Source organism: Pyrus communis, chromosome 11, assembly GCF_963583255.1.
Source record: "Pyrus communis chromosome 11, drPyrComm1.1, whole genome shotgun sequence".
Taxonomy (NCBI): Eukaryota; Viridiplantae; Streptophyta; class Magnoliopsida; order Rosales; family Rosaceae; genus Pyrus; species Pyrus communis.
The window spans coordinates 20,074,975-20,087,048 of NC_084813.1; the positions used below are offsets into that span (position 1 = coordinate 20,074,975).

The following is a 12,074-nucleotide window of genomic DNA, read 5'->3' on the forward strand; positions in this document are numbered from 1 at the left end:
TGGAAAATAATTAATCATCATTATTTTAATTAGATGTCTTGTAATGCATTTAAAACTAATCGTTAATTCATTCTTAATGAGTCACGGCGAGTTACAACTTAATATTGAAATAATATAAGTATATTATCTTTTGGTTCATGTGAGTTGACTCGAGACCCTCTTCAGTCAAGCAAATATTGAGACGGCGTAGACACAAATACGCAATATGTGTTTTAAGAAGTGATGTTTTTTAAGTTTCAAAGAATAAAGTGAAGTGAAGTAATGTTATTTAAGTTTTGGAAGATAAAATGAGATTTGATGTTAGTTTTAAGGGGCATTTCAATAATTAAGACCTAAAGAAAATTTATGCCCATGTGGCATGGACCTCAAAATTCAACCAAATCCAGCTCAAAACTCAAAAGCGCTCAAAAAGAAGGAACAAGTCATCGGCTAATCATGCCATCAATGAGGAACACTTTGTGGACGCTCCTTGCTCGAAGAGCATCGACAACAATCACAATCCAAAACCCAACTTTAAGTCGGCGATTCTTCTGCGCACCACCATCTTCCTCCTCCTCCTCTCCTCCCCAAAACAACCGACTCTTCGTTGGAGGTTTCTCTCCCCACTCCTCCCCATACATACAATACACCTCCAAAGTTGTGTAGTTTTCGTGTTTTGATCGTTTTATGGTGATCTGGCTTTTGGGTTTTGCAGGACTGTCATGGTCGGTGGACGAGAAGTCATTGAAAGACGCCTTCTCTTCATTCGGGGAGGTCACCGAAGGTAAAATCTTGGTTTCCCAGTTTGAAATTTTGCAAATTACTCATCTGTCGTCTACTGTTCGATAAAATATCCCAATGATCACTTCCAGTTTATTTCTCAATGATTTGGATGTTATGTGTGATTTTCCTTAAAAAAGAATTAATCTTTGTTCATATTCTTCATTGTAGTGAAGATAGTGTATGACAGAGATTCCGGTAGGTCAAGAGGGTTCGGATTTGTTAATTTCTCCAAGGAAGATGAAGCACAGGTTGCCAAAGATGCCATGGATGGAAAGGTGATGAAGAAACTATATTGTCATGGATCAGAGTTTGTTTCTTTTATAAAGATTTTCTGATTAACGTAGTTCTGCTTGCAGGCATTGCTGGGTCGGCCATTGAGGGTTACTTCTGCTGTCGAAAAAGTAAGGGGAGGACCTGTTGTGGTTCCTCACCTTCCCGACAGTGGGGATGCTGCCACTCGATATACATGAACTCCTTTGGTACAATGGTAAGTTATGTTCGTTCCATGTTAATGGCGAATTGATGATGACCAAAGATGTTTAGTTGCGAAAGCTGTAAATTGTGCTTTGTAATATGGTGACCATTATCCCTTATCATTTGAAGATAATGATTACTTTTGATTGGTCAATCACGTCAATCTAATTAGTAATCAAACTTGTACACTAATTCATTTCACATGTGGTTGAGAAGCTTTACGTTTTATGTATCTGATGATAGTATCTTGTTAGGAGGAAGGAAGTTGGGCATCGTAAAAATTCAACAGCACTTTGAGTCACGCACTTCTCGTTGCAAATTTTGTTCAAGCATGTAGCTTAGATCACTGTTTCTTCAGATTCTTGTAAAACAATCAGAGATTGGCAGCCACGGAGAAGTCAATTAAAATGTAATTAAGTTATCCTTTGATCTTCCATCTCTTACTGCTTGCAGTTTGCAGCTTTGCTCAACTGCACATTCGTTTCTTAACCCTAACTCTACAGACTACTAGTTTCTTCTTCATTGCTGTAACAACTATATACATCTAAACCCCGATGCTTAAAAATCGCAACTTAAATGCTCATCAACGTTAATTTCTTCTTCATCATTATTTGTGTATTCTTCGTTATAAAATTGCGTCTGAAAGTTCGTTAATTTCGGAGTTTCCTGTTTGCAGGTGAATGGTTGATGACATGCAGAATGCAAGTTGAATGAAAATTTTACTCAGTGCTCGAAGCTTGTCAAAGTTCAGTTACCTAGTTGTCTTAATCCAGGCCAAGAATGTAGAGATAGTATCACCGTTCATGTGTTCTTTCTGGGAAGTGTATGAGACCAGAGCCCATTTCATCATACAATATTTTTCTCTTTTTGTAATGAAATATTAAGATTATTTTTGGGTAATCAAAGTTTTTTTATCATTTGAGTCTCCATTAGGTCAAATAAACTTAAGACTCGTTTGGAAGTGCTTTAAAATGACTGAAAGCGTTTTTAGAGAAAATGTTTTTGTGTTCCACAATCACTTGAAATGCTTTGTATGTGCTTCTTTTAGGAAGGATTCACTTGTGTTTCCTAAGGATTGGTTCAAAAAACATTTTCACCAAAAACGTTTTCAGTCATTTAAGAAACATTTTCAAACGAGCTTTCAATTAGAAAAGAAGTCAGATTCAAAGATGTAATAGAAGGCGTCTCGTTTGACATTGTATGAAGAGGCTAAAAAAGCTTTTAGATAACAAAATAATATTTTTATCTAAACGCATATTAAAAAGATATGCTCGTTTGAAAGTGCTTCTAAAACATTTTTGATAAAAACGCTTTTAATCATTTTAAAAGGATACCAAAACGATTCTGTTATCATAAGGCATTGAAATGCATGGTGGGTCCTGGAATATTTAAAATTTTTATTCCTTGAGTGGATTATAGTATTTAACTTATTTGAGTAGAATAATGCCCATGAAACGACATGCCGTCTACTCACAATTGCGATCGCAAACCGACTTAGCACGACGCCGTTTCATGAAGCATTACACCTGTAAAATGTAGAGCACAAAGCGGAAGCTGGGAGTTTGTGTGGAATCTCACTCACTCGGGGTCTTGGAAAACAATAAGGAATCCGATTTGGAGCGAAACACTGAACAATCCAGTCGCCATGGAAGCCGAAGCTCAAGAATCCAATCCCCAAAACGACGCCGTCGTCAACTCTTTCTGCGAGATCACCTCTGCCTCGAAGCAAGAAGCCCTCTTCTTCCTTGAATCCCACAACTGGGACCTCGACGCTGCCGTTTCCACATTTTTGGACAACAACGCCGCCGTCCCCGCCGCCGCCGAGGCCACCCACGCCACCCCGCGCTCAATCCCCGCCTCCCACTCTCCCTCTCCCTCACCCTCGCACTCCCCCAATTACTCTCCTTCGCAGTCCCCGCCGCGCTCTCGCTCGCCGTCGCCCGCGTCTCGTGCGCCCTACCAGCTCCGATCGAAGCGCGCCGCAGCTAGTGGATCCGACAGCAAGGGTGATGCCAACCCGCCATCTGCGAGTCGTCCGCGTGGCATACGCACGCTTTCCGATCTGAATCGGCCGGCAAAGAGCGGGTCCGATAGTGACTCCGATGAACCCCAGGAGTATTACACTGGTGGCGAGAAAAGGTACTTTATTTCTTAGTTCTTGTTTGGTTCCCAGGAAAATGATCGATTTTTTCCCTACTTTGGATAGTTCATTGCTTTTAACCCTATGTTGAGGAACCCAGAAAACAGTAGAAAGCTAATCAATAATGCTGAATGTTTACGTTGAGATATCAATGCATTTTATCTTCTTTCTTCGTTTTGTAACATTCATTCTTCCGTTGCGTTTGGTTGCTGAGAAAAACCAAAGTTACAAAGTTATTACAACAACAATCAAGCCTTATCACATTAAGTGGGGTCGGTTGTATGAATTGTAGAATACCATTGCACGCCAAGTCTACCAAAAGAAAGAAAATTTCAATTCGTTGTCAATGATATCGAAATGGGGTGCAAGTAGATTATTTTTAAACTGGAGAACGTTGTGGAGTAATGTCGTAATGGGGTTCTGTTTGTAACATTCTCACTTTTGTTTCTATATGAGCTATCTGTGGAATTCGATTTTTGTGCAGATGTAAACCATCTTTGACGTATATAAATTTGCAATTGTTTTCATGTTTTAATCATGCAATTAGATTTTAGTTTTAATTTGTCCTGTTGTTGCTGGTTCTAGTGGAATGCTTGTCCAAGACCCTACCAAAGGCAGCGATGTGGATTCAATATTCAGTCAAGCTAGGCGGCTGGCGGCCACACAAGGACCTCTAGATGTCCATCAGCCTTCTTCAAGCTCAAAAAGTTTCAGTGGAACAGCTAGACTGCTTTCAGGGGAGACCGTCCCGACTGCTGCTCCTCAGCCGCCTGAAACTATCGTTCACACTATCACTTTTTGGAGGAATGGGTTTTCTGTAGATGATGGTCCTTTGCGGAGGCTGGATGATCCTGAAAATGCACCCTTCCTGGAAGTAAGTTCTAATGATGCTTAGCCTATATAAGGGTTTAGTGGATTCTTTTTACTGCATTGATGTCAAAACTGAAATGTTATATCAGGGGATAGGATCCTGGGCTTAGTCAAGCAATGCTAAAAGGGCTCCTAACCATTGTCTCAAAACATATAATGGCTCCTAAAATGTCACATAGTAAGCTACAACCAAAAGAAAAATGTATAAAACAACTGGTGATCTTGCTTTCTTTATGTATAAAACATCATATTGACAATCATTAACTGTTTGGCTGAGCTAAGAATTTCAAGCACAGAAGAGTAGTTTGGCTTAAAGGTGATAAGGCCAGAATTTGCATATATATAAAACCGACCATAACTCTTATGATGAACAAAACTTATTTACTTCCTCATGTATTGATCTCATTGTTTTGATTAGTAGCTCTCCTTTCGCCTTTTTTTGCAAGTATAGATATTCATTTTTTTGCTGTTGTATTTTTCCTTTGATTTGATCTCTCTTCTCAGTGCTGATAGGAAATGTTATGTTTTTATGAATGCAGAGCATCAAGAAGTCCGAGTGCCCGAAAGAGCTTGAACCAGGCAATAAGAGGACTGCTGTTCATGTTAATCTTACTAGGCGGGATGAAGAATATCCTGTTTGTGCTTCTTTCTCTCCTACTCTGGTATATGTTATTAATATGCATCTGGTGCAATCTTTCTGATCCGGTTGAGCTTATTATTTTGCAGGAACCAGTGAAGAGGCATGTTGCTTTTCAGGGTGTTGGAAGAACTTTAGGTGGCAGCACCTCTGTGGCAGCTACCACTGAGTCAACTGCTGCCGCTCCTCCCCTTACAGGCGCTCCATTGCCTTCAATGGGCTTAGTTGTGGATCAGTCATTGCCGTCAACCTCTGTTCAGCTAAGGTTAGCAGATGGCACGCGTATGGTATCCCGCTTCAACTACCACCATACAATCAGAGACATCCATGCTTTTATTGATGCCTCAAGACCTGATGGGACAAGAAGTTACCGACTGCAGACGATGGGGTTCCCTCCCAAACAGCTGACAGATCTAGACCAGACAATAGAGCAAGCCGGTATAGCCAATTCTGTTATTATCCAAAAACTCTAGGAGGTTGCAAACAAATCTCATCAATCCGCAAGCTTGATTTCAAGTGCATCTGTCCTTCGCACGGATCTATTTTTCTTTGATGAATTTCTGTTATACCGACGAAATTTGAAAATTAGCTACGAAATCAACGACAGCTTTTATGTTCTTGTGATGCAGTAGGCTATCTGTTTTGCAAAGCATGCGAAGTTCAGTTTGATAAGTAAATTGTTGAAATTATCAATCATTTGGAGTATATGATTTTTCAATTCGAGTCCAAATGAGATGCTTTTCGTTTTAACGCTCTTTTTTTTCTATTTATTTATCACAATGCCCAACAAATTATTTACATTCGCACCCGAAGTCTTACGTTTGGAGAGATTTTTTCAAATATCGGTATTCGTACTTCACTTGTATTATTCTTCACTTATTTTATGACAATTGAATTATTCGTTCGAATAGTAGCCCCCTTAAAAGGGGAAAAAAAAAACGTAGGATGGTTTTGTTATGTGAAGGGAGAGACAAAACGTTAAAGCAATAAGGTAAGGTAAAGTTTTAGCATTCTTTGTCTTATGAAGAGAGAGATAGACATAAAAAGGTGAATGTGTAGCGAATAAGTTTATATTTCTTGACACTTGTTCAATGTAATAATATTGATTTATACAGATACATTTATACGTATAAGAGAGGGCCTAAAGTACGAGAGAGATCCTCGTCGGATCTTCGTTGTGAGGATCTCAGGAATCCTCAAATCATATATGTTCATCGTATATCGTGTGGTCATAAATTATTGTAAATTTTTTTTATTTAAAATTGAATATAAATAGTATCTGACGAAAACTGACCCCACGATACATGATAAATAAATGTGATTGGAGGATTTCTGAAATTCTTACAAAAAGAATCCAGTGATGATCGTATCTCTTAAAGTACCAATCTCCCAACAGCATTGGAAAGAATGAGTGTCCTTATAGGGTTTAAAGCAGTGTGGGTGAAACAAAAGGCAAGCTTGACCTCATTTGCAAGATTGTCATCTCAATGTTTCCCATATCATAATTTTCAACTTTGTCGTAATTTTATAGCTATTTCATCTATAATCACTTGGCATTTTCGACAGCATTAGCTCTTTCAACTAATTTTGAATATATTTTTTCTCAACATGGAAGTGTGGATAAAATGAGAGAAACCATGCTTCAGCTGCTGTTTAAAAAAGAGCTGAAAATTCAATCATAAATAGACATGTGCCTGAATAATTGAAATTAAAATTATGATTGGATCACAAATGAACTTATCTAAATAATTGAAATTGAAAACTACAATTGAAAACTTGGTCATTTGTGATTGGATTTTAGCAGCACTTGTGGCTCTTTTTTTAGCAGTGAAGCATGCAAAGAGTGAGTGAGGTGAGTTTTTCACTATTAAATGTTCAACGTGTTGTAGTTCTCTCATTTTGGCTATATTTAGTTGGCAACGGTTCACAAATTTACCTTTAGAGAATTGAGATATATAATGTATCTGCCGTTTTACACTCAATTCAAATTCTTTAAACACTATGTTAGTTGAGGAAATTTAAGATTAGTAAGGAATTTTGAAATGACAAAATTTTATTTTCTAAAATTTGTAAATTTTCTTGTTTATTAACCTAAAAGAACAATGAAATTTGAATATATAATTTGTTATTTTTAAACTTTCACTTATAGAAATTTGAAAATGATACATATTAACATGGAATTTAAACTTGGAAATTGGAGGTCCCAAATTTTAAGTTTTTTGTCTAGGCGGAAATTCTAAATTTCTATGTTTATGAATCTAAATAAAGAAATTGGTGCATGTTAATTTATAAATTTTGATTTTTGTTATAATTCTAAATTTATTTCCCTCGTCCAAACATACAGTGTAATGGAAATGACGATCACTAGACTAATTAAGGGGGGTGTAGTCAATTTGGATTTCAGAGGATTTTGACGAACCTTTTTAAGTGACAGATTTAAAAGAATTTTAATAGATTCTACAATTCCATATGAATTTTGACAGATTATTATGGATTTCTATTATAGATTTCAATGGATTTGTATGGATTTCTTAGGATTTCTATTTTGACTTCTACAACATAAATTCTTTTCTCAGTGCACAATCTGAAAAAGGCATAAGCATGTGTATATTGATATGGAGATATAAACCAATCAAATATGTGTTTTCTTTCCCCTTCTCATTTGAATTGTGATTTCTTTACGAAAAATAATTTTAACTAATCAAAACAAGTAGTGCTTCTTAAATCAAATGTCTCAAAATTAACCCTTTTTCCTCAACAATTGATTAGTTCATAATGTGTTATTCAGTCTAAGTACAGTTACCAATATAAATAGGCTTGGGAAGATGCTTGCACCCTTACACTAACATGATTACACGAAAAAGAACAGAAAGCTTGAATTAGCAATAAGATTCTTAGTAGTAATTTCCAAGAGTTCAATTAACATGGTAAAAAATTAACACATTCAGATAGAACGCATAATCATTGCAAGAACTGCTAGTAGCTATTAACACTTCCCATCAAAGCATTACAAGAAATATTGTACTATTACACAGTCGAAAATAAAGGAAATTCAAAATTCAAAAAATATTGTACAATTCAAAAAATTCAAGTTTGCAACTAGGACGGTGACAGATGAACGTGAAAAGAAATCAGGTTGGCAGGTTCTATGTTTGAAAGAAAATGGAGAGTGAGAAAGAAAGATCGAGTTGCAGAATGGAGAGAGAGAGAAAGAGCGAGGGGGTTGAAAATAAATCCTAGGGATGGAGGTAGGATTTTGTTATGCTTATAATTCCTCCTCAAATCCTACAAAATCTCTTATTAAAAGAAATCCTTTAAAATCTATGAATTTTTTAATACCTATAGATTTGCATGGATTTTATAAAAATCCTTTAAAATCTCAGTTGACCACATTAAGATTCTAAAGTCTTTTAAAATTCTTTAATTGATTACCCCTGTATTTGAATGAATTATTTTAAAGCTTTTTAAAATTCTATTTAACTACATCATGATTCTAAAATCTTTTAAAATTATTTAAATTCCTCCTTTGACTACATCCCTAAATACAGAGATGTGAGATATAGGGCAATGGAGGAGAGTGTTGGAAAAGGAAATCCAAAATCACCACAGAATATTTAAATGGATGGATGGATTGAAGGAAGTGACTGACGACCGTCGATTACCAAGATGGACGGTTAACATTTGATCGTTTACCATCAATCATCAAACAGCAGATATAGGTTACAGTGGTAATTAAATAATTTGCACTGGGAAGTGAGGACCGAAGGGAAAGGCAACGTGCGGTGCAGAAGCAGAAGCAGCAATGGAAAGTAGTACAATAAACGAGGAGATGGAATGGATAGATGAAATAATTTGCATAAACAAATTGCTTTTTAAATATTTCATTGGGAAGGAAAAGGGTTCTGAGTTTTCTCCTTGGAAGTACACGTTAACTCCGCGTGCACATTCTGAATCTTCAAAAAAATTTCAACCTAGAGTGGAGAGAGAGAGGACAAATGAGATCACTGTTTATGTACAGAAAAAAGGAAAGAAAAGTGACCATTTCCGAGGGAGGTCTATTAATATGTACCTTTAATTTTACAGATAGATAGATGCCTCTCCGTCGTATTGTAATTTCTGTCATGTAATTTTTTGACTGACTACCACTGTACACAAAGACTGTCCGAGTTTAAGCTTAAAAACCGGGAGGCAATTCCTCTTTTGAAAAAGAAAGAAAAAGCTAGGTGTTCCACTTCCAGGCCACTGAAGTGCGAAGACAGAGAGAGAATATGTAAATTAGGGTTTCTAGAGAGAGAGAGAGAGAGAGAGAGAGAAATGAAAGGAGGAATCAGTCGTAACAGTGACAGTTTAGGGTTTCTGGATTCTTCTTTAGCCGCTGCCCTAATGAATTCAGAAACCAGAACTACTAGTAGCAGCAGTTATCGTAAGCAGTTTCTTTCTCTACCTTTGATCAGCAATATTCCCAACTTACAAAGCCATCCGCATGAGACTATTGATCAGGAGATGAGCGTGAAAGCTAAGATTATGGCTCATCCTCTCTTCCCTCAACTCTTGTCTGCCTATGTCAATTGCTTAAAGGTATCTCTATCTTCTCTCTCACACCCACATACCCACTTTACTACACACAATTTTTGTGGTTTCGTGACCGTAGACGAATTGGTTAGAGCACTGTACTCACTCTTTCATTTAGAATGAGTAGAATATTGAGGTGTTAAAAAAAAAAAATGAGAATTTGTGGTCTATGAAAGGAATATATCTAATCTGCAGTGCAGATACCTGTATTAAACATTTGCATTGCCCCTTAGAACTTTTGAATATTGTTTTCAATGATTATTTGTCATAAATTGGTAGCTAGCATGGTTTCAGTTTTACTCTCTGCATGTCCTTGTTATCTGTGATCCGTGTTGATTTTGAGAAATTGATTAATTACAAAACTAATGAGATATATTAAATTGTTATTAGGTTGGGGCACCTGCTGAAGTGGTGGCTAGGTTACAGCAGGTCTGCAGTGCTTATAATTCTGAGGCAGCAAAGAGGGGTAGCATAAGAGGAGGAGGAGGAGATGATCATCCAGACCCTGCGCTGGACCAGTTCATGGAGGCGTATTGCGAGATGCTGACCAAGTACGAGGAAGAGCTCACAAAACCCTTCAAAGAAGCCATGATTTTCCTCTCCAACATTGACGCCCAACTCAAAGCTCTTACTCTTTACTCTAATTCCTCTTCAGATTCTGGTACCTCTCTAATCTTTCCTTGAATCTTCATTTGCAACCTAACCAACTGTTTCATACTACTAAAATTTAATGGATCCAATCAGACTAACTGACAAATTAAACGGTCCTATATGTCAACATTACAAACAAAAAGTAGAGGTCCTAGCTAGCTAGCATGCTAGCTTCCTGATCATGCATGTTTAAGCCATTGGACCAAATTCAACAGATCATTACATAGGTGTAGGTGCTGAGTACCTGTAAGTACTAACTGCAGAAGGTGAAGAACCGAAGATAGAGAAAAATTAAGTGTCTTCATCAAAATAACTGTGTACTGCGCCCATCACCATTTTCCTGAAGTTTCACTAATTAATATTTCTGGCTAGGTTATACATATTTTATATATTCTTGCCTATTCTGATTTTGTGGCCTGCATGATCATCAGCTAGTATTAGTAGTGGTGATTTTATTGGACAAAGTGGTTCTCCAGAAGAGGCTGATGCCATCAAGGAATGTTCCATGGATCCTCAAGCTGAAGATAGAGAACTCAAAGTTCAACTTTTGCGCAAATACAGTGGATATATGGGCACCCTCAAGCAGGAATTTATGAAGAAGAAAAAGATTGGAAAGTTGCCGAAGGAAGCCCGGCATCAGTTGCTGGATTGGTGGTCCAGACATTATAAGTGGCCCTATCCATCGGTACAAATATCATACTCATCTACATCCTTGTTCGTTAAGATCCGTACGTTCTAACTTTATTTCAAATCCGGACCATTCATCGTGTGATTTTTGCCGTAATTCATTTTCATGCTCTAAAACCATGAGCAAACATCACCGTGAATTTAGTTTCTTGTTGTGTTAGGCAATGTAAATTGCGCAAGGGTGCAACAATTCACCATGCTGTCGTAATTCATATTCACAATCTAACAACGTAATCAAACAGTATCACGAATATTTAGTTTGTTGTTGTGGTACCGGTAGCATGATATATTATAAAAGGGTACCTCGATTATTATAAATGCAGGAGGCCCAGAAGCTAGCATTGGCAGAATCTACGGGTTTGGATCTTAAACAGATAAATAACTGGTTCATCAATCAAAGGAAACGCCATTGGAAGCCTTCGGAGGACATGCAGTTTGTTTTGATGGATCCAACTCTTCATCACCATCATCATGATCACCACTTCTATATGGACAATGCAATATGCAATCCCTTCTCCATGGATTGTTCATCTACTCGGCTGTAATCATCACATTTGCATTCTAATTATTATTATTATTATCGATCATAGGGCTTCTGTATTATGTATTATGTATGCATATGACTTTGTCACTTTGGTCCCGCTTATTCGTCACTTTTCTACTTATTATTTCTGTCTTGAATTCTTATTTAATTTATTGGCTGAAAAATAAAATAAAAGAGTACAAAAACTGATAAGAAAGTGCAGAAATCACTTTGGTTCAAAAGTCGTCTTGCACCTTTTTTTTTTTTTTTTTTTTTTTTTTTTTTTTTTTGCAACATGCTTGATATGATACCAGCTTGTCGGATATTTTGTGAAGCAGTCTTTTATTTTATTGTTTCCCCCGGTTTGATTCATTGACATTATTTTGTGAAAGTAGTTCAATATTTTTTTTTTCTTTCTGAAAAACATGAAATTTCATTGAATGAGAAAGGCTTAACACAATTACATTAAACCAGCCCAATAAATTGGATAGTTAAAGCTCATTAACCAAAAAGGCAGAAAATAAAAAAGAAACCGTAATCGTTAACCTGCAAAGGCCAACTGCCGCCGTCTCCACCACCTTGCCAGAGGCCACAAGAATAGCCGCCCTAAGAAAACTGAATCAGCGTTGAATTCGAAGAAGATGTTTCAGCACAAAACAATTCAATTTGCAACAAGAAAAAAAAACCCTAATCAAATTTCGCCACCAAAAAGGGGAAGTGGATGGGGCTAAGGGGGTTATGTGAAGCACCGTTACTTA

At 37.0% G+C, this 12,074-nt stretch overlaps 3 protein-coding genes across 3 annotated transcripts; all 3 read left to right on the forward strand.

Moving 5' to 3' along the window:
• The first annotated feature begins 373 nt into the window (after window positions 1-373).
• Window positions 374-2,149, forward strand: LOC137708886 (glycine-rich RNA-binding protein 4, mitochondrial-like). The gene is made up of 5 exons (XM_068448047.1): window positions 374-592; window positions 695-763; window positions 931-1,037; window positions 1,119-1,249; window positions 1,913-2,149. The coding sequence occupies exons 1-4, from the start codon at window positions 436-438 to the stop codon at window positions 1,230-1,232; spliced, it is 447 nt and encodes a 148-aa protein (XP_068304148.1). The 5' UTR covers window positions 374-435; the 3' UTR covers window positions 1,233-1,249; window positions 1,913-2,149.
• Window positions 2,150-2,786: 637 nt separating this feature from the next.
• LOC137708354 (plant UBX domain-containing protein 4) lies at window positions 2,787-5,507 on the forward strand. Its single transcript, XM_068447408.1, has 4 exons — window positions 2,787-3,375; window positions 3,962-4,250; window positions 4,786-4,881; window positions 4,973-5,507. The coding sequence occupies exons 1-4, from the start codon at window positions 2,882-2,884 to the stop codon at window positions 5,354-5,356; spliced, it is 1,263 nt and encodes a 420-aa protein (XP_068303509.1). The 5' UTR covers window positions 2,787-2,881; the 3' UTR covers window positions 5,357-5,507.
• Window positions 5,508-9,145: 3,638 nt separating this feature from the next.
• Window positions 9,146-11,444, forward strand: LOC137709406 (homeobox protein knotted-1-like LET6). The gene is made up of 4 exons (XM_068448500.1): window positions 9,146-9,461; window positions 9,846-10,116; window positions 10,538-10,791; window positions 11,117-11,444. The coding sequence occupies exons 1-4, from the start codon at window positions 9,198-9,200 to the stop codon at window positions 11,336-11,338; spliced, it is 1,011 nt and encodes a 336-aa protein (XP_068304601.1). The 5' UTR covers window positions 9,146-9,197; the 3' UTR covers window positions 11,339-11,444.
• Window positions 11,445-12,074: the final 630 nt, after the last annotated feature.

Coding starts and splice junctions, on each gene's coding strand:
- LOC137708886 (XM_068448047.1), top strand. CDS start 436: ATGCCATCAATGAGGAACACTTTGTGGACGCTCCTTGCTCGAAGAGCA. Junction 593..694: donor CAACCGACTCTTCGTTGGAG/GTTTCTCTCCCC, acceptor TGGGTTTTGCAG/GACTGTCATGGTCGGTGGAC. Junction 1,038..1,118: donor AAGATGCCATGGATGGAAAG/GTGATGAAGAAA, acceptor TTCTGCTTGCAG/GCATTGCTGGGTCGGCCATT.
- LOC137709406 (XM_068448500.1), top strand. CDS start 9,198: ATGAAAGGAGGAATCAGTCGTAACAGTGACAGTTTAGGGTTTCTGGAT. Junction 9,462..9,845: donor CCTATGTCAATTGCTTAAAG/GTATCTCTATCT, acceptor AATTGTTATTAG/GTTGGGGCACCTGCTGAAGT. Junction 10,792..11,116: donor ATAAGTGGCCCTATCCATCG/GTACAAATATCA, acceptor TTATAAATGCAG/GAGGCCCAGAAGCTAGCATT.
- LOC137708354 (XM_068447408.1), top strand. CDS start 2,882: ATGGAAGCCGAAGCTCAAGAATCCAATCCCCAAAACGACGCCGTCGTC. Junction 3,376..3,961: donor TACACTGGTGGCGAGAAAAG/GTACTTTATTTC, acceptor TGCTGGTTCTAG/TGGAATGCTTGTCCAAGACC. Junction 4,251..4,785: donor AAAATGCACCCTTCCTGGAA/GTAAGTTCTAAT, acceptor TTATGAATGCAG/AGCATCAAGAAGTCCGAGTG.